Consider the following 21061-nt stretch of genomic DNA (forward strand, 5'->3'; position numbering starts at 1 on the left):
TCTTGACTGATAATGAATTTTATTAAGCAAACATAATCATGGATAGTCTGATTGTAGAGCTCCATTTGCTGGGTGAGAATACAATTCATATGCGTCATTCTGTTCTCAGGCCCCTTCAAAAATATTGGAACGGCAAGGTCCATTTGTTTTTCGTGTATGATGAAGATATTTGGCTTTCAGATCAAAAGATGAAGATGAGAAAAAAGTTGAGAAATCCACCTTTTCATTCATGCTTTTTACATCTCGATGTGTTGAAGTGAGCAAAGGTATTGGAACACGTGATTAACGGTTTTTGTAGTTGATTTTAGATTAATTGCCGACACATTACTGCTTGTTTTTGTCTACAAAACCACTCTGTATGGAAATATACTTTTTATTGCAGTGATCTCACATTTATTTGGATGGTTTTTTTTGTGGGTATTTATTGTATACTGTGATGAGAAAGGAGAGCCTCACATTGAGTCCCACTTAAACTTATAGCCGTAGTCGCCCATGTAAACTAGTTTGTTCATTAAACACGGGTCATTCAAGTTAACGGTGAGGCTACACCGCCTCCGCGCCTAATGGTCCAATTTGTCTCAATTTATGCAATCACTACATCATAGCTTAGTAATTGAGATTTGCACGCCTCATTTCAACCCGACAAGTCTATCTGTTGCGCTTGTCCACTAGATGGCAGGCTTGAATTGGGTTTTAAACGAGCCTCCGTGTAAGTTCATGATAGAATATTGTTTATTTCACAAAAGTACAATTTTCTTGTTTTTACACATATATTTGAATAACATAACATGACACATACATCTAGAACATATTATAACACATTTTAAATCTATACATTGAAAATAATAATCATTCGTTAAAGTAAATAGTGTGAATATCCTTGTTGGTTGTATTTAAGGAGTGGCATTAATGCGTTTGAATTCAATTCTATTTTTCTGTGTGTGAATTTTCTGTTCGAATTCACCGGCCCGACTCCAAACGCCGCTCGTCCGGCGCGACGCGGAAGCGAAACGAGCGTTTCCAAAACATTCGTCGGGCTCGGCGTAGTGACGTCAACCTTTGTCCTGACCAATCACGGCGCACGTTGGCCGGGGCATTGTGAAGCAGGAGTTGAAGCGTTAGCAGCCAGGCTAAAGTGGAGAAAGAAAGCTAACTAATCGTCTGAGTGCAAGTGGCGCTGGATCAAAACGCGCATGGAGAAATAAGGAAGTTGTTAACACAGCAGCGGGAAACGACCACTCGACTCCGGGAGGACTCTGCAACAATGTTTCCAGGGTGCTAACGTACAAGACGGCGCTTGTCAGATGCCAGAGGAGAGCGTTTTTGGATACTCCATCGCTTGTCCCGTTTCCAAGCGGAAACCATTTCTGGACAGATAGTTGGAGGAGAGGAGAGGAGAGGAGGGGGGTGGGGGGCGCTAAAGCTAGCTGGCTAGCCAAAGCCAACCATCCCGGAGACTTTTTGACGCTGTCACCCGGCGAACCCCAACCCGAATGTTTTGTCTGTCATGAGTCCGGCCGGGTGCTCCCATGTGAACGGTTATAAGGTGGACAACTGGAAGCAAAACCTCCGTGTCATATACCAATGCTTTGTTTGGAGTAGCACTGCTGAAACCAGGAGACGTAAGGTAAACAACAACAACAACAACTGAAATGACGTTTGCCTGCGCTGCCCGTGTCTGCAATTCACTGCGAAGTTAACCGTGACACAAAGAGGAGGGGGCGGGGGGAGGACACGGTGCACGAGTGCAAAATGATGCACCGCCACACAAATCAGTGGATGTGTTGAAACAACAACGCCGCGAGTAGTGGTCAGGTTAGCCAGCAAACCGATCGGCAACGGTGCTGCTCCTTGGTGGCTTAGCGCAACACTTTTCATTCATGCCACTATTGTTGTTGCGGTCAGTTAGCCGCAAGGCAGAAAACTCACCGATAACAAGAATGAGTTGGGGGGGGGGGGGGGGGGTATTACCATATCAAATAGACCCCATTGTGTTGCTCGCGCATGCAAATGAGACAATGCTGCAAGGTCCACAACATGTGCCCCAGCTGGCCACTCACTTTCCCTCCATTTAGCCAACTCGGTTTACTCGTTGCCAGTGTGTCGCGTTCATCTGCCTCAAGTTGTGCTGTGCAGCCTCGTAAGTTTCATGCATTTGTATTTTGTTGTGATAAAATAGGTGCTTCAGGGGGATGCGGGATGGACAGAGATGGTGAGTTGATGATTCTCCTCCTCCTCCTCTTCCCGCTCCAACTCATCTTCTTCCTCTGACTCTACTCCCCCCCCCCCCCCTCGCTTTTGGTAGTCTAAATAATTAGGAGTTGGCCTGCTTGCTTTCTTATTCTGAACCTTCGTGGCCTGTGGCTCATTTCCATATACTGTAATCGTCATGAAGCCAACACATGTAGCAAATCTTCATAGAACTTTGCTGCGTAGCTTGTTAGCTCTACAAGAGCTGAATTCAAATTTCTGCCTTTGCCAAGGTAATAAAACGCTCAGTTACTCATTTGACACATTTAGTAGCGTACATGTAGTTTGCATTGCAGCAGGTAGCACTGTGCACAAGTGGTGAGCACGCCTGTCTCGCAGTTCTAATGTTCTGGGATTAAATTTCCCCGCCGGCCTTCCTGTCTGGGGTTTGCATGCTCCGCCGTGCTCCCGTGTGTTTTCTTTCCGCGCTCAGGTTTACGCTCAGTTAACAGCCATCCGAATCTGCAATCAGATTTTCATGTTTTCAGGTTAGAACGCTGAAAATTCACAGGTCAGCAGCATTTTCTACAAGATCAATAACGCATCAGCCTACCTGCCAGCCACATTTGGTGGAAACATCGGTTTCGACAGGCACTCTGAAATGTTTTTTAGATTGTGCAGGTGTACCTAATGAAATGTCTGGTGAGCTCAACGCAGTCGACCTCCATTTTTTTTTCTTGACATTTGTGTTATTTTTTTTCCCCGCTTTTCCATTGTCTGCCCCCACTGACAAAGCCCTCCACCACAAGCTCAAATCATTTCCCAGGCTGCGTTGAAAAATGGGCAGTGAAGGTGTCACCCGTTCTGCTCGAACAATCCTCAACTCCCGTGGGCTGATAACGAATAGCGGAACGAAAGCCAGATTGGACCGCGGCCCACTGTGGCTTTTTCCGCACACCCTTAGCCATCGTCTCGGGGCCGCGCTGTTCCGTGCCGGTGATGCGGACGATCTACCGAGAAAAATAGCAGAACTCAACTCTGCCTTGTTCTGCCCTTTTGGTGTTTGCGGTTGATAGTCGGCAAATCCGCTCTTTCTGTTCTCCAACCTGCCGAGTTCTTCCCATGCCGAGCTTCATTACGTCGTTCGTATGAATAATTTAAACGTATATTGTGAATGGAGATGCCGGTAGAGCGTTTGCATGAATATTCACAAGGTTCTGATTATTTATTGCGCGTGTGCTCCCGTATACGACGTACGTATAGATGAAAAAAAATTCCATCGGGAAAAAATGTGCTGTGCTTTCGAAAAGCCGTCCATGGAGAACATAACATGGGCGTGGCCTCCTGTGGAGAATTTACTGTCAATTAGATGAAAGGATGTGAAGCTATATGAATGCTCCATTTTCCCTGTTTTTAATGAATTGATGATCACAAGAGCCAAAAAAGAACCTCGGCTGTCTGCTTATTTTGACAATCTTGCGGGGGAATTGACCCAATTTTAATAATGCCCATCATCCTTCTGTACGTTGGTGGTGTCAGGTTCCCATCACAGCTTTGATTGTTCTCCACTACGCTTCCTCTTTCACCGCTTGATTATCCAGTCAAACCTGAACTGAAACGAAAAATTTTGCTCACAGCGACGCTCATCTTTTAACGATTTGGCGTGAGCCCCATAAGTCGAGCCTCACGCTCCTCAGTTTCCCCTCATCTTCGTGTCCCTAACACTTTGTGGGTTCGATCACTTGTCAATCGTTCATTTTTCATTTTGGTTGCGCCTGCTGTCAATCATATTCAAAAACCCTCGAACGAATAAAGATTTTCAAGAGGCCCACGCTGCAACCGCTCTCAGAGACCAACCCTTTGATTGATTCTCTCCTTCACCTCTCCCTCCCACCGGTCCACATTTCTTCCTCGCCTCTCCTCCAGCTGCTACTCCTCATTTGACGGGCCGGCAGACACGGCGGAGGCCGCTCTCCGAGCAAGCGCGCTGCTTGCGGCCCGAGTCGGCCGCCGTGCTTTTCTTTTGTAGCGCCATCTGGCTAATGATCTGTCAATCACTCTCCAGGGTCCGGCCAAGACCAAAAACCCGAGAGGCGATCAATCTCCTCTCGCACGGACACTCAATTATAGTCTTTTGTTCAAACCTGGGACCCCAGGTGCTGTCTTTGCTCTGTAAATGGCTCTTTGTCCTTGTAAAAAACACCAAATTTGGTAGAAATGGGAGGGATTGCTTCTGCTCTCAAACTGACCTCGTGCCAAGAGGGCGGTGATTGCGCAATATCATTGGGACTGGAATTGAAGAGACTAAAGAATGTTAGGATCAGGTCCTTAGATGATGAAGTTTGACGGTTGGTAAAGCCCAAATAACCTCAAATGCCTCGAAGTCGCCCCTGGCGGAGCCGTCGCGAGTTCACTTCTGACAGTTCTTGCGGAGACCGAGGCTCGTTATCTGCTTGCTGTCACGCTAATGAATGGTGCAACCTTTTGTTAAGGTCACATTCAACTGCCTGCCGCTTCTGACTTTCTTGTATACCCGCTTGTGGATTTCTTTAGGGTGTGGGCTGTTGTTTTTCTGCTGCATTAGTCAAACTGAAATGCATTAAAATGGGCTGGTGTTCTTGTACAGTGAGGTTTTTTTTTTACAAGGTGGTTGGACCAGTTTCTTTTTGTTGTTGTAATAAGCTTGTTCTGATCCATGTAATGTTGGGTCAAAGATTTTTATATAATACACATTTATTTTGCATGCATCTCTATCGTTAATTTCGCTATACGCCGAGACTCTTGCCAGATAAGTTCGTACCCCGTGAGTCACTGCTCTCATATATCGGCGGTCTGCGCTCTATTGACTTTATCCTCCCCTCCCCGGTCTGTTCTTTGCGGCAGAAGAAGTGTGTGCTGTTGAGCCAGACCTTTGTCCACCTCTTTATAGTCCTTGTCATCCTAGCTCTCCCAGCCGACGCAGTATAAATGCATTTGGGGAAACTGATCTTGAGTTTTAGATGTGCTTTATGTGGCTTGCTTGATCCCTGGACCCAACTATTCATCCAGGTAATTACCATCCTACATCTGCTGTTCAATCAAAGAGCAGCTCTTTTTTTTCTTTTCATGGCCGTTGCTTTGGACACCCGCCAACGAGCGGCTCCAGATGGAAGATGCGGTCCAGGGGGTTGCAAACATGACCCTCTGCTACCTGTATGACAGTTGTTCCAGTCATTTGAGCCACCGGCTGATCAATAGCTTCTCTAATAGAACATTAAAAGCCCAGGGCGGAGTGCGACTCGTGACTGATGATATTGAGGAGTCGCATCGCTTGTGAGGCGGGAGAGTAAATCGAGCTGAGCGCCAGCGTGAAATGATTGCCCGCCATTGCCATTGAGCATCCAAAGTGCTTCGGAAGAGAGCATGTCACGCTCTTAATGTGGGTGAAGCGCTGTCCGGCCTAAACATTTCCCCAGTGGAAACACGAGACTTGACCAAATAGAACTGGACTACTCGGTGGACACGAAGAGCCACAGTCACACCACTGCAGCTCTTTTTCTTACATCGAAAGGCCTTCTTTATTCCCAAACCAGTTGCAGCCGGTTGGCTAACAGTACCGTTTCATTAAAAACAACAAAAAAAGTGATCTGCAACCCGTAATATCCCCTGCACTGCTGTGTCATCACTATTCAGCCCACCAAGGCTCAGTCAACACACCAACTGGTGTGTTCTGTATTCACAAAATTGTTTTGTTTGCTCATTCCCCATTGGATTTTTCAGGTTCAACAAAGTTTTGCTTTTTGCAACTCAGCTAATATTAACTCTCCTAAATCAAAGTTATTCAATGTTGCACATAGACTGCCAACTATTCGGTAGTTCACGCCAGCTACAATCTCTCCAACGCAAGAACTCTGTCCATCAGAGAAATTGCATTGGAGAGATCGGCACCGCTGTCAGTTGCGGCATTCGAGACGGTCATCTGGTGCCGTTCGGTGGTCCGTTTGCGCTAAAGATATGCAAGGGACTGTGTTTTCCCGCACCCACCCACTTGTGCAGAATTTTTAATCCGCCCACTGGCACAGATGAGCCTTTCCAACACAAGATTCTTTTTTGCTTCAAACATGTCGGGCTTGGTCCATGCAATTCTAGGCAATGACGATGTGCGTTAGAGCCAATCTTTCAAAGACGTTGATGTTTGTGCTCAGTTTCTTTGACTTTCTGAAAGAAATGAAAGCAAGTTCTTTGACGAAAGCCAAGCATTAACTGTGTTGTATTCTGCTGTCAACCGATAGCGAAAACGCAGACAATACAGCGCGGGGTTGTCGAGTTGGTGTTCATTAGCTTTTTCTGTGCTGCGTGGGAGTATGCGTCTGTGTTATGATCTCGTTTCTTTCACACGGCACACCAGAAACTGAAACCTTGTAAAAGTCTGCTGCCACGCTCAGATCACCCTACCCCCCCTCCCGGCATACCCACTTCTTCCTCCATCCCTGCCGTTATTATTCCGACTTGTCTTCCTCGAGCGGGAATTCACCTGAAGCGCCATCAAGTAGATGCCCCAGATTTAGTATAGCGGCCTTTTGTTTACTTTGCATCTGCTGGAACATATTTATGGCATCTGATTTACAAGCATCATTGTGCAGTTAAAGCCTTGACGTCAGCACAGAGCACCATTTAAAAAAAAAAAAAAAAGTAGTTTAATCCAGTTTAGTCTGTCTGCTTGAGATCTCAATATTTCTGTCGCTTTCTTCAAGTTTGATGCATTTAAGAAACAAAATCTACTATATCAATAATTGTGATGTTCCGAGAATAATTAACTTTGGGGGAAAGTAAAGCGTAATTTTAAATATTTGAAAAATTTGGATAAAATTACGTTATTCTCCAAGCATTTGATTCGACATTATTTTAAGTTTTGACTTTTGCAAATGTACAAATAACATTTCTCTGAAAAAAACCTATATTAAAACTATTGCTATTGTAGCAATATTTTTCTATTTATTCCTTCATTTTTTTTTTACTGATTTTGAATGAAATTGAACAAAATTATTGCTGGCGTGTGGTTTTGTTCAACAACTTTTTGCTCCGTATCGCTAAAGTATCGTAAACAGTTGAAGGCCGCCTGCTAGAATACATTGCGGCCATTTACAACTACGCATTTCTGTTGTCTGTCCTCACGCTCCTTGCTCGAAGGCTCCCGTTGGCTATTAGGTTTCATTTCGCCGCACACAAGACAAATTGTGCTCTGTGGTCCCGAGCTCACGTTTCGTGCTTGGTCCGGTCTTCGATCCCGCGTATTGCAGCCGTTCCAGACCTGACTCAACCGGTGCCTGCCAAGTATTAAATCCCATCACGCCTTGCTTGCGTTTCAGAGTTGAGGGCGCAAATATGTTGCATCGGCGTAATTTTTGTCTGTCCCCGGCCAAGCGGCGTCTCGAAGAACCAGCTTCAAATTCACATGACAGGCTTGCTTACATTATTATAGCGCCATTTTTTTTGGGTCCTCTCAATTTTCACCTAACCGAACAAACCCTTCTCTCTTTCTCCCGCTCCCTCCCTCTGTCTCCTTTTCCCCAGGCCAAGTCGTGTATCTGTCACATGTGTGGCGCCCACCTGAATAGACTTCATTCTTGTCTGTACTGCGTTTTTTTCGGTTGCTTCACCAAGAAACACATCCACGAGCACGCCAAAAACAAGAGGCACAATCTAGGTAAGAACTCGACTCACAAACACGATGATATGCTTATTTCCTCATCATTATTAATCTTAAATACAAGAAGTAGAAGTTCAAAAGAAAAAAGAGGAGTGGGGCTAAAACGATGAATCGATTAAGCAGTTAACAACTAGCTGCTAACGGTTAGCCAGTTGGCAGCCAACTGCTAACCCAGGCTCACGTCAACACTCATTGGCGTCACTTTCCCTTTTTAAAGCCACACACATGCAAAGTCATAAATACTTCAAAAGGTTCAACATGAACAATCTAATAGTCAGGTTCCTCACACTTGAATCACATTCTTCTTTCATGTCATGGGAACGTGAGCCACTCTCCGCCCGCTATGTGTCAACCATTTAAATTGGAGCTCACTCCGTTAGCCAGTCAAGCGAAGCGTTTTACGCTTTAAACGGCACTGTCACTTAACATTACGAATCTCTAATTCACTTTGACGACGGGGCTTCGTTAAATATTCAAAATGTGCTTGCGTCAGTGTCTTGGTCCAATTCCAGAGATTTTCGTAACCAAAAAGTACACACCATCACCATGCAGGACATGCACGTCCTCCACCGCAACATCACACATTAGTTCCATTTCCCAGCGTGGGCTGCGTCAAAAATGTAAAGATCTCTCCGTCGACTAAAAATAGGTTGTCACGGCAACAGAGCTAGCGGTATTGTTTGCCGCCCAGTTTGAGAATGGAGGCGGCTGACTGGCCGTGGCGACAAACACGGGTAGCGACGGGAGACACGGGTCGTATTCCATCCTGTCGGCGACGATTATCGAGATGGAAAAGATTCGGCCGTGTGGGAAATTTAGGCCAGGAGACGGCGGGCGTCTCGAGGTCGAACTGCCAAGCGAAGCTCGTTGTCTGTTACTGTGCTGTAATTATGGCGCAATCTCACTCTGTCTCTCTTTCTCTCGCTCTCCCTCCTGCTTCCAGCTATAGACTTATTATACGGCGGAATCTATTGTTTTGTGTGTCAAGACTACATTTACGACAAAGATATGGAGCAGATTGCCAAAGAGGAACAGAGGAAAGCCTGGAAATTGCAAGGTAAAGCCCTGGGCTTTGCGCTCTCAACACGAGTTTAAAAAAAAAAAAAAAAAAAGGCAGACTGGAAAAAACTGGCCCAGAAAATAATATGCATCATCTTATGTAAATAAAATAGGGCACAAGCAGACATAAAAAATCCCGCATAAATAAAAAAATGCAATTTTTTATTTTAAAATGGACATTTTTTTAAGTAGATGTTTATTTTGATTAAAAAAAGAGTATCACGATACAAAATGTTTTTGGTGACAAAATAAAATTCAGTAAATTTAACAAAAGCTGTTTTCAGTTTATACTTTTGTAATAGTTCGTTTTTTTCCAGAATTGTGTAAGCACGTTAATGCAAATTTACCTATTTTTTGTTCACAAATGATGTTTGTGTTGCAACTGTTTTTGTCATTAAAAGCGCCATTTTCCTTTTTGTCAGTGCATCACAACACTGCCTTCCATCCGACTCTTTTCTCCTTTGACAGGCATCGGTGAGAAATACACAACGTGGGAGCCCAGCAAGCGGGAGCTGGAGTTATTACGACACAATCCAAAGCGGAGGAAAATCACTACGAACTGTACCATAGGTGGGCCGAGTTTGAATGTTGTTCACTGGTCTACCCTGAGCTCAGGCCCAAAAGCATTTAAAAGCACACTGAGCACAGTTTTCCCAAAAATAACCCCCCGCGCTGCCTCCGTTGGATTCGACCCAAAAGCCGGCTGTGTCTCACCTGCTCCGTCGGCCGGAAGACTGAGGCTGCCTAAACGAATCCGTTCACAGCTTTTGGCTTCTCCTCCAGGATTCCCACAGTTCAGCTGGCAGATCTGCCCCGAGCAGTACTGTCCGGCTTCCGAAAACAAACCCATCCCGTCTTTCTTCATAGCTCAGACGTCGAGATTGTAAACGGCACGTGATGGATTTGGTGCTCAATTGAAGGCATCTAAATGGTGTGCGTTGCTTGTTTTGTGTGTCCCTCCCCCCCCACCCCGTTGTGTCCCCGCAGGTTTACGAGGGTTAATAAATCTGGGCAACACGTGTTTCATGAACTGCATCGTGCAGGCCCTCACGCACACGCCGCTGCTGCGCGACTTCTTCCTCTCCGACAGGCACAAATGCGAGATGCAATCCAACTCCTGTCTGGTGTGCGAGATGTCGCAGCTCTTTCAGGAGGTACGACAAAACCCAAACGTTAAATATTGCGGATGAGGACTTGGCAGTTGAAGTCGTTCTGAACTCAAATCATCTTTCCCTATTGGAATTAATGCAATATCATTAATCTGTTAAAGCGCCCCCTAATGCAACCAACAAAAAATAAAAAAATAAAAAGTATTCTTTAATAACAAAGACAACAGTCTACAGTATTGTCCTGTATAAAAACATGCAGCAATAATAAAGTAAAAAAAAAACTTAAAAAAATTACAACATATTGGTATTTTTGACTTTGTTATGGAAAGTCTAACTTCCAATTTCAACTAGAATTTGTGACTTATTTTAACTTTGTTCTCTTGCCAATCCCGCTTCATTTACGCCAAAGTTTTGCGTTTCAAGTCATGTACTGTACACTGACAGTTACGTAATCGCTCCTTATTCCGCTCCCACACTTTTTTTTTCCCCTCCCCTCACACCCTCTCGCTGCACTGTATATACAGCCTCACAGATGGCAAGTGGCGCTCGAATGATTTGAGTCATCGCTCGCTCGCTCGCTCCTCCTCAGCTCGCAATGACACGCACGCACGAGCACTCCTCTGCCTCGTCTCACTCGGCTGAGCCGTAATCGTTCACCTCCCTCGTCATCGCCCGGGGCGGGCAGCAGACACTGATGGAGTATTGAACCGTGCCTCTGTGACATCAAAAAAACACACTCATTCACAATTTTTAATAAATTCAGTACAGAGAAACCCCCAAAGTCAAAACTGTGCCAGGAGTCGAGTCGAATTTCACAGCTTACACACGATGACCCTCGCGAAGATAGTGAAAACATACAACATATCATCCAACTAACATACATATGTTGACTTCTTCCTCGCAGTTCTACTCGGGCCACCGTTCACCTCACATTCCCTTCCGACTGCTGCACCTGGTCTGGACGCATGCGCGCCACCTCGCCGGCTACGAGCAGCAGGATGCCCACGAGTTCCTCATTGCCGCGCTGGATGTTCTCCATCGACACTGCAAAGGGGACAGCCTCAGTAAGCTCGGCCTCGCCGCAAAATAGCTAATTTGTCGCAATTGCTGGGAGGTAATTCATAAAACGTACATTTGTCAATTGGAAGGGAAAGAGGAAATTGCTACCTCAGTCATATCGGGACATCATACTTGCATTATTATTATTATTTTTATCAATTACCTGGAATCCGTGCTCGCAGGAGAGAACGACAACGGAAAGAAGGCCAGCAATCCGAACCACTGTAACTGCATCATCGACCAAATTTTCACCGGGGGGCTCCAGTCGGACGTTACCTGTCAGGTTTGCCAGTAAGTGCAAAGCAGATAAGAGCGCTCTGCCATAGTAAAAGTCATTAATTTCCATGTCACTTCTCCTCGCCCCACATGGGGGCCAGACCTATAGAGTTGGCAGTAGTGGTAGCCGGGAGGACGATAAGAAGGGGGGTGGGCTGTGGGTGGGGGGTCTTGTCTAGACAGCGGTGCTACTCAAGCTTGGTTCCCCCCCCCCCCCAGAGCTGTTCTGTCACATTAACACCAGCTCACTGCACCGAACTGCAAAAGCACCGCAACAAGCCAGAAAAGCCGCACCCTGCTCAATGGGAACTGCTCGTGTGTAGCTAGCGCAACATTAGCGCTCTAAAGGCCGTAACAAATCCTTATTTGTCAAATTCGTGAACAAGATTTGGTTTTCTTCGGGATTGGCACTAAATCACCGCCCTGTCATGACACTTCACGCTGGTCAACTGACATTTTTATTTCGAGATGGCTTTATGTATTTGCATCTCTGGTTAAAAAATAAAATTCAAAATGTGTTGACCAGTTATAGCTTTGGCCGCCTGCTGGTAACTCAGTGTATTACAGTGCCATGACTCATCGGTTCATTCAACCGCTATCATGAGCTGCAATTCCTTTTGCATTCACTGATGGGGGTTGCGCACATAGCCTACTAATTTTTGAACATTTTAAACTCTTTCACTGCCAATGTCATTTAATTCAAGTAGGAGAGGTCTGAAAATGGCGTGCAGCAAATGATTTGTAAAATGACAGAACAGCACAAGACACACACGAGCTGACTTCCACCAACCCACACTTTGTCACAATCACTCAAGGTTTTGTGAGTTTAAATGTCAAACAGGTTTAACATTGACTTTTCAAAATGAAACGAGGAGGGAAAAAAAACGTCATTTTATTTACGGCTTGCCCACTCAAACAAAAAAATGCGTCGTTGAAGCTCATGTTATTACCGCATATGTCATCATCCTCTCGTCACGATTCTTATCGGGAGACAAAGCTCCACGCGCACAAAACACACGTTGCTTCTTGAATGATAATGTGTCCCCCCTTCTTATCTCTTCCGCCGCAGCGGGGTTTCCACGACGATAGACCCCTTCTGGGACATCAGTTTGGACCTGCCCGGCTCATCCACGCCGTTCTGGCCCCTCAGTCCCGGAGGTGACGGCAGTGCTGTCAACGGAGAAAGCCACCTGGCGGGCTCTACGACGCTCACAGACTGCCTACGCAGGTACACAAAACTCCAAACACGTCATCATTAAAGCGTCTTCCTCTATGTTCCCCCTAGTGGCCAAAGCTGGCACAACAGATTGAGCAGCACAATGGCCATTGAATGCAAAAACTGATGAAATTGTATGAAATTGTTCTTCCTCTGTTTTAAGCGCCCTATTTTAAGCCAATGCTGTTATTGGCATAGCGGATGTCACTCCCCATCCATTTTTCCCTTCTCTCCTCATCTCCTTATCTTATTTGCTTGCCTAATTCCTTTTCTCTCCCCCTCGTACCCTCGTCAACCGTCATCTTCTCCTTTCCCTCTGACTTATTTTTCCCCTCCCTCCCCTCTGCTGCGGCGCTTCACACACCCCCTTAGTCGCTGCAGCAAAGTCTATTAAAGCTACAGGGCCTGTTGCCGTGGTGATAGAGGCGTTGGCAACACCGGCGAGGCCGAGTGGCTTTCGGGTGTACCGACATGCGATGCAATGTAGAATGATTCGATGAAGGAGGTGGGGGTGGTGTGTGATATGACAGCATTTCTAAGCCGTGACTTTTCCGCAGGTTTACGCGGCCAGAGCATCTAGGAAGCGGTGCCAAAATCAAGTGTGGCGGTTGCCATAGTTACCAGGAGTCCACCAAACAGCTGACGATGAAGAAGCTGCCCATTGTAGCGTGTTTCCATCTCAAAGTGAGTCCGGACGGTCACGTTGCGTCCTTGGCCAAAACGCCGACCGCCTTTTTTTTTTTTTTTTGTCCTTCGTTCCAAAATTGGATCCGTTTGTATTGTCCCGGAATAGTTTTGACGTTAACCACTGGCGCAGCGTTCCCTCACCATGTTTTATTTATCATAGACTCGGACGCTCATCATATATTTATGCAATCCAGAGAAATGGGCCGACTAAAAGATGGTTTCTGTTCGCAAGCTTTGCTTCAAAACAAGCTGTGCTGTATTATCTGTTTTTTTGTGGCCCCATTAACAAAATTCACTTGCCATTTCCCCTCCCCCCCTCCCCTCTCTCCTCTCTGGCCGTCCCCAGCGGTTTGAGCACTCTGCCAAACTGCGGCGGAAGATCACAACGTACGTTTCCTTTCCTCTGGAACTGGACATGACGCCCTTTATGGCATCCAGGTGGGAGGACACACAAAATGCTAACTAGCTCAGTATATTTGGAGCTGTTAGCATGCTAGCTCACTGGAGATACATGAATTAATAATGACGAATTGTCCAACAATAATATTTGTACAATGAATGCAAAGTGGGAAGAACACATTTCTTAGAAAATATGTCCTTTTTTTTTTAAATTTTTGATTTAGCAAATGATCATCAGTATTTGCAGTTTGAAACCACTTTTCATTTTGGGGGAAATAAGGATTATTTTGGTAACCTCTGTTTCAGTTTTATTTGGACATAATACAAATATTCTTCAATGTGTATCCAAAATCATGGTTTGGTGTGTGTGTCAGCAATGTGCAGCCCCACCCTGCATGGAACAGTCCATTCATCTCTTTTCAGACACGTGACACCTCCCCAAAAAATTAAATAAATAGCTGCCACAAATTGGACAATGGCGCCACTCCGTGGACGTTGTGCAACACTGCTGCATGTATTTTATTTCATTTGAATTTTTTTCATCTATTTCATGTCTTCTCTCTCCACAGCAAAGAGAGCAGAATGAACGGACAGTATCAACCGACGGTGGAGGTGTTAAACAACGATAACAAGTAAGTATAATCATCTAGTCCTCTTGAGGCACTCGAAGACACGTGGTCGCATACTTATAAAAAAAAGCCGCCGTGGTGCGTCCAGGTATTCCCTGTTTGCCGTGGTCAACCACCAGGGCACGTTAGAGAGCGGCCACTACACCAGCTTCATCCGCCAGCATAAGGACCAGTGGTTCAAATGTGACGACGCCATCATCACCAAGGCCAGCATTAAGGATGTACTCGACAGCGAAGGGTGAGAAGGCAGCACATAAACACAAACACACACTCCAAAATAGCATCATCTGTCAAATCGCTTATAAAATCTCTCCATGCAAATATATTTTGTAACCGTCGCCCAACAATAGTCAAGTAAAAAGCAAAGCAAAATAAAGTTCCAAACAAAAAAAGAAAGAACCCAGGATGCCTTGTAAGGAGATTTCAGGTGTGACGCTAAAAAGGAAGAATGAAGAAATGAAGGATGAAAACAGGCAAAAGCATTCACGCCAAAATTGTTCTGCAGTACATTTGTGAATACTGTTTATGTATATATCAAATTTTCTTTTTTTTTTTTTTCTTGAACCTCAAACCCCGCCCTTTTGTAGGTATCTCTTATTCTACCATAAACAGTTCCTGGAGTATGAATAGTTCTCGTGACCTCCGTCACCACTGACTTTGAAGAACCAATGGCGGACAGTTGGCAACACACGCACGCACACACACATATATTACAAGTCTACCTGACTGACTTTAAAAAAAAAAAAAAACATGCTCCTCTGAATGTGGAGGACAAAATCAAAAGAAAACAAAAGAGCATATTTCAACAACAAAAAAAAAAACAAGCACTGAGCTACTTCTTGGCATCTACTTGACAAAACTGAATGAAGAGGAGGAAGCGGCGTCGTCTCTGGGCACATCTTAGTACAGTATTCTAACCCCCCCCCAAAAAAATGAATTTATCTCCCACGGTGCTCTCGTCTCATCTGACCAAGCATTTAACTCTGAAGGCCGCCATTATGCATCATGGGAAAGCAAAAAAACAAAACAAAAAAAAAGCATAAAAATAATAATAACAATGATGAAAAAAAAAAAGAAATCAATGTATTAAGAACTTTGCAAGAGCATTTCTATGGCTATGATATTGTATGAATGGATCTATTTTTTATTTTATTTTAATTTTTGGAGGAGCCAAGAGACACTTGCCCGCCAGGCCTGTTGCTAAGGCCAGCGTTACCGTGGAAACCCTTTGGACCGTCGGTGTGCTCCCTCATCTCCGATTTTTTCAAATCTGCTTATTGGCAGGGAACTTATTTTATTTTTTTATTTCTTAGCACTCATGGACACATTTTTCTTTGTTTACTACTTTTAGGTTCATTTTTCAAAAATAATTTTCAATACACGAGTCATATGTCCTTTGCTGTTCCTGTTACTGGAAATGTTTTTGGACGTATATGCTACTTTCATTCTTGTGGAATTGTTGGTAATATGATGATGGTGCTGATTAAAAGGACGCTCACTTTTTTTTTTTCTTTCATAGCCATGTGACCACACTGCTGTCTTCTCTAATAACGACCCATTAGTCGGATCTCATCGCGGTTAATGTTGCTCCGATCCTCATGGATAAGTTCTCCATGGAAACGTTGCGTTCGCCGGCGCGTGTCGCACTGCAGTGCAATAAACAGCGCACTTCACATCAAGAGCAGACGCAAGGGCATAATGCAGCTCTCTTCTGATGGATCGTGTCCGTATCGGAACATTTCAGATAAGACCCAAAGCGATACTACAGCGAGCGCAGTGGAAAATAGAAACAGGATCACGTGGGCATAGAGTGACACCCACTGGTCATATTAAGTACTACAATGTAGACAATCGTCCAGTTATTGCACTAAGATATTATTAATCTGTGATTACGGCAATATAATGCGACATTTTGCTGCTCGCAGTCAGTGATTTACTTTATTTACACCCAAAATGTTTTACATATTATTTAATTTTAACATACTATACAATTTCCATCGGTATATACATAAACAAAAACGTATGTATAATCAACAAATTTTGGCCGTGTGCTTTTTTTTATATATACTTGATATCGCCACGTCCAGCGGTAATTTGCAAAACTTTTGCCACCTAGAAATGACCATGGCCAACATTGAACAGTAGTCAAGTAGGGCTAAGTGTTCATCCAAAACAACATTGAACAGTAGTCAAGTAGGGCTAAGCGTTCATCCAAAACAAGACAGTTTTTGGAAGTTAAAAAGTATACAACCTACTGTAACATTAAGCACACTTTAAACACAAACACTCGTGCTTAAATATAAAAAAATAACTTAAAGATTCAGTTCAAATATATAATAATAAATAACATGTTAAATAATCACCGCACTGAAATAAAAGTTAAAAAACAAATATTTAAATTCTCTTCAAAATCTAATGTACAGTATTCAAGTGGAAATGAAAAGTTATTCTTTCATGTACCACTTGAAAGAGCATATAAATCTTGAATAAATAGTGATAACATATTTCAAACAAATAAAAAAAGAATTGTATCAGTGTCTAAGTTGATTACAGTTAAATATAGCTTCATCCTTAAATGTCAAAAGCCAAAAGCACAATTTTCCAAACTTTGTGTGAGTAGTCCACTTCATGAAAAGTTGCCCCATGCTGAGGGACAACAAATGGCCTTATTAAAATAAAAGCAGTGTCAGCATCACAGCAAAAAACAAAATTCAAATAAATAAAAAAGAATTGTATCAGTCACTAAGTTGATTACAGTTAAATTTAGCTTCATCCTTAAATGTCAAAAGCCAAAAGCACAATTTTCCAAACTTTGTGTGAGTAGTCCACTTCATGAAAAGTTGCTCCATGCTGAGGGACAACAAATAGCCTTATTAAAATAAAAGCAGTGTCAGCATCACAGCAAGAAACAAAATACACCAAAATTCTATTAGTCACCCCACAGAGTTGCTACTTGTATTATGACGCCAATGAATTATTCAGCGGGACTAACACTTGTGCTCACTGTTGCTATGGAAATATAGAACACTCTACATGTGTCCCAAAGCTCCACTACAATACTACAGTTCGATTAGTCACGTCAAAGTATATATATTTTTTTAATCATCAAACACGATGCAACACTCCAACACGTGAGTCGAATGTTAAAATCTCATAGCCCTTCTCAAATTCACGTTTTGCACACAGCTGGGTGCAAAAAAAAACACGACTCAAAAATTAAATATCTTTTACAATCGTTGAAAATCATGCATGTATCAGGCAAAAGTGACAAACGTTAACATGTCAATGGAAAAAAAACGAGAACAGCCAAGATGAGTCAAGCGGGCCGAGGAGGATCAGATGCTGGTCTGCAGGTCCCCGTTGAGCAGAGTACTTTGGGTTTCTGTTGGGTCGGTCATCATGCGGGACTTGTCCTGGCGGCTGTCGGTGCGCTCGGCCTCGTCTAGCCCGCCGACCTTCTTGAGACACAGAACGTTCTGAAAGCTCTTCTTGAAGTTCTCCGACAGGAAGGCGTAAAGGATGGGGTTGGCGCAGCTGTTGGCGTAGCCCAGCACCACCACGAAGGCGAAGGTGCTGCGCAGCACCGGCGTGGTGCTGAGCGTGCCTGTCACCGAGGTCACGTTGAAGACGTAGAAGGGCAGCCAGCACAGCACAAAGACGGCCACCACGATGGACACCATCCGCGTCACCTTCTTCTCCGAACGCCGCCGCTTAGACGAGGAGCTGACGCGGATGCCCGACGACTTCACCTTGATGATGATGAGCAGGTAGCACATGCAGATGACCAGCAGCGGCAGAAAGAAGCCCAGGACGAAGGTGTAGAACATGAAGGCGGTGTAGTAGGCCTCCTGCGGCTCGGGCCACACGATGGTGCAGAAGCATCCATCGTGCTTGGTGATGACGCCGCTGTAGATGACGATGGGCAGGTTGACCACCAGCGACACCCCCCACACCGCCACGTTGACCGTCTTGGCCATGCGGGGCTTACGCCACTCGGTGGAGCGGATGGGGTGCACCACGGCCAGGTAGCGGTCCACGCTCATCACCGTCAGGCAGAAGATGGAGGTGAACTGGTTGAGCGAGTCCACTGTCATCACCACCCGGCACAGTGCTGGGCCGAAGGGCCAGTGGACCAGCGCCAGCTGGATAGCGATGAAGGGCAGGCCCAGCATGAAGAGCACGTCGGCCACCGCCAGGTTGAGGATGTAGATGTTGGTGACGGTCTTCATCTTGGCATAGCGCAGGATGACGTAGATGACCAAGGTGTTGCCGCACAGGCCCACGGCGCACACCAGGAAGTACATACAGGTGATGACCGCCGTGCTGGTGCCATCGAAACTCCCACCGTCCGTGTCGTTGCTCAGCGCGTCCGACTCGTTCGCCGGCAGGAAGCTGTCGAACATGAGCTGCCCCGACGTATTCGGGAGGGATGACGGCAAGATCCAGGAGTCCATGATGCTCGGATTTAGAACATCCTATCTGAAACGTGACATCACAATACATCTGTAAGTCAATATGAGAAGTTAGTCGACCTTTTTATTGATTCACTAATATTTTTTCTACCTTTGTCCAAGGAATGCCAGTTTGCTCAACAAACGACGGCTGAAGTTTGGTGAGTAGGTGAAACAATTTTTGTTTGGCGCAGTCATTCGCTGCTATGCACAGTTCATAAACATTTCAACTCCCAAGTGCTCATATCTCACTTTTATTTAGTCACTTGTTGCTAGGTAGAGTTCAAATAGTTCAATCGTGATGGTGCCTTTGGCCAGTAAATAGGGGTTGATGACGCAGGAGCGCCATTACAAGATCATCGAAACGTTGCTCTGTATTAACTACAAAATGTGAAATCAAAATAGAGACAGCGACATCTTGAAACGTAGCCTTTGTGTTGGTTCCTCTGAGGATTCTCCTAGATCTTGCACGAGCCCCCCGATGACTACTTGATTGACATTTCCCTACCTGAAATGAAGCATGTGCTCATTTACGATGAGCTTCATCCCTGCCTGGGGAAATCACTTGTTACCTCCCCCACCCCCCACCCCCACCACCATCGGGAGCACATGCTCTTTCTAAGTGATCCCTGCCTCACAGCTCTAGTCTGCACTGACACATTATTCTTGGGGACTTGGGAGGGGGGGGAAGGTATTATGGAGTGCGTTCGGATGTAAATGAGTCGAAGTTAATTGAATGAGGGAGCGGGAATCTGGCATCATTGTATTGCCAATAAGGGCACTGCAATCACACTGAAGTGCACAGTGGTGGGAGGGGGAGGGGGGGTGTCTTCCAATGGTTCGGATTCATTATGCAAGATTGCCATTTTCTTCCAGAAGGACATTTTATTAGATTAGCCAGAGCAACAGTACTGGCCGATTAGTAAGAGTCTAGAAATGAAGAGGAAAAAATACACACAATTACACAATAATACACAAAGTAATAATAGTTAAAAAAAAAATCTAAATCATGATTTAATTTGAATAATAATTTTGCTTGCATTAAAGAAGACACTACAACAGGAAACTTTTTTTTAGATTTTATGCAACAGTATAACATACTTTAAATAATACATAATATTGCAAAATAAGTAAAATTATAATAAAACTGAAGAATATTTCAGTAATACTTAAAAATTACAACTATCAAAATGTGACATGCCAACAAAATTACTATTAAATAATGACAATGAACTCGACCTAAAGATGCATCACTCTTACCTGGGAGTAAAAACATCACTTATAGACAGAAGTAGTCCTCGTTTTCCGAGTGCATGCGACGTCCTGGGAAAAAAATTTCATTTGTGTGGCTGAAACCCCCCAAAAATGATTTGCACATCTCGAATGCGGACGCACATGTGAATCCTGTTGGAGAGTGCAGAGACGTTTATGGGTGCGCGTGCGTGGGAGAGAGAGCTAGCGAATGAGTGAGTGCACGTGCGCAAAAGCATGGGAGGTGCCCTCGTTTGGTGTGTTATCTTCACAAAACACACATTCGAAAAAAAGACAATGAGCACATTAATTAATAATCAAATAATTGTGTGTTTTGTAGTCGATCAACAGGTGTTTTTTGCACAGGACAAAGAATATGTGCAATTTTTGTTCAAATATCCATTGCTTAAAGCACATAGATGGTATCCGTTAGCCCCTCTATGGTGTTTCCCATTATGTGTTAGCATTAAGCTAGCTCACGTTAAGACAGTCAGGTGCTTCTTTGCAATTCTCTTAGTTGGACTGTCAACTTCGCTGATAGCATTTATAATTTTTCTGTTGAAAGTTTTGAAGGGATGTCAGAAGAGGATTATTTGCAATAATCGATATTCATGTGCAATGTTAAGCTCCTGCGCCTAATGGGACACAGATAATATATGCTAGACCACAAGAGTGTGGACGTGGGCTGGGTGAAGTACTCGAACGCTGAGTCGTGATGCTATTTCTAACCAGGAGAGAGAGAAAAATTTGCGCTCGGTATGCTTGTCGCCAGGAGGGTCAGATAATGTTTGTACAAGCTGCTGCGAGAATAGGCTGGAAAAAAAACTACGCAGCACTTTTAATTAATTAGAAATGGCCGCAGGTTCTGCACAATTTATTATGCCACAGCCTTATAAATGCACTTTTGCTTTATTCTACTATTTGTGCGAGCATCTGTTTTTTTTGTTTTTTTTTTCCGACGAGACTTATCTCACTTCCTGCGTCAGCTGTTGTTCTCAAATAGAATTTTTGTTCACCAAAATTGAAGTCAACAAAAAAAGATTTGT

General features: G+C 44.4%; 2 protein-coding genes across 6 annotated transcripts; one reads left to right on the top strand and one right to left on the bottom strand.

Moving 5' to 3' along the window:
• Positions 1–1061: 1061 nt before the first annotated feature.
• On the top strand, positions 1062–15816 carry LOC148383903 (ubiquitin carboxyl-terminal hydrolase 22). 4 transcript variants are annotated; one of them, XM_088357954.1, is made up of 14 exons: positions 1062–1627; positions 2180–2212; positions 7744–7876; positions 8823–8936; positions 9407–9508; positions 9926–10092; positions 10952–11111; positions 11289–11397; positions 12452–12610; positions 13156–13282; positions 13632–13723; positions 14254–14316; positions 14384–14551; positions 14901–15816. In XM_088357954.1, exons 1-14 carry the CDS (start codon positions 1508–1510, stop codon positions 14941–14943), a joined length of 1590 nt encoding a protein of 529 aa, XP_088214080.1. In that variant the 5' UTR covers positions 1062–1507; the 3' UTR covers positions 14944–15816. The 4 variants fall into 4 exon arrangements, with proteins under 4 accessions (XP_088214080.1, XP_088214082.1, XP_088214081.1 ...); XM_088357955.1 differs by having other exon boundaries at positions 1064–1627; positions 14402–14551; XM_088357956.1 differs by lacking the exon at positions 2180–2212 and having other exon boundaries at positions 1063–1627.
• Positions 15817–16237: 421 nt separating this feature from the next.
• LOC148383904 (somatostatin receptor type 2-like) lies at positions 16238–20222 on the bottom strand. Of its 2 annotated transcripts, XM_088357959.1 has the most exons (3): positions 20025–20222; positions 18877–19694; positions 16238–18792 (listed from the first exon to the last, which is right to left on the bottom strand). In XM_088357959.1, the coding sequence occupies exon 3, from the start codon at positions 18765–18767 to the stop codon at positions 17649–17651; it is 1119 nt and encodes a 372-aa protein (XP_088214085.1). In that variant the 5' UTR covers positions 18768–18792; positions 18877–19694; positions 20025–20222; the 3' UTR covers positions 16238–17648. The 2 variants fall into 2 exon arrangements, with proteins under 2 accessions (XP_088214085.1, XP_088214086.1); XM_088357960.1 differs by lacking the exon at positions 18877–19694.
• Between the last annotated feature and the right edge of the window lie 839 nt (positions 20223–21061).

This window comes from Syngnathus floridae, chromosome 17 (genome assembly GCF_059516105.1).
Source record: "Syngnathus floridae isolate MCC-2025c chromosome 17, RoL_Sflo_1.0, whole genome shotgun sequence".
In the NCBI taxonomy this organism is placed as follows: domain Eukaryota; kingdom Metazoa; phylum Chordata; class Actinopteri; order Syngnathiformes; family Syngnathidae; genus Syngnathus; species Syngnathus floridae.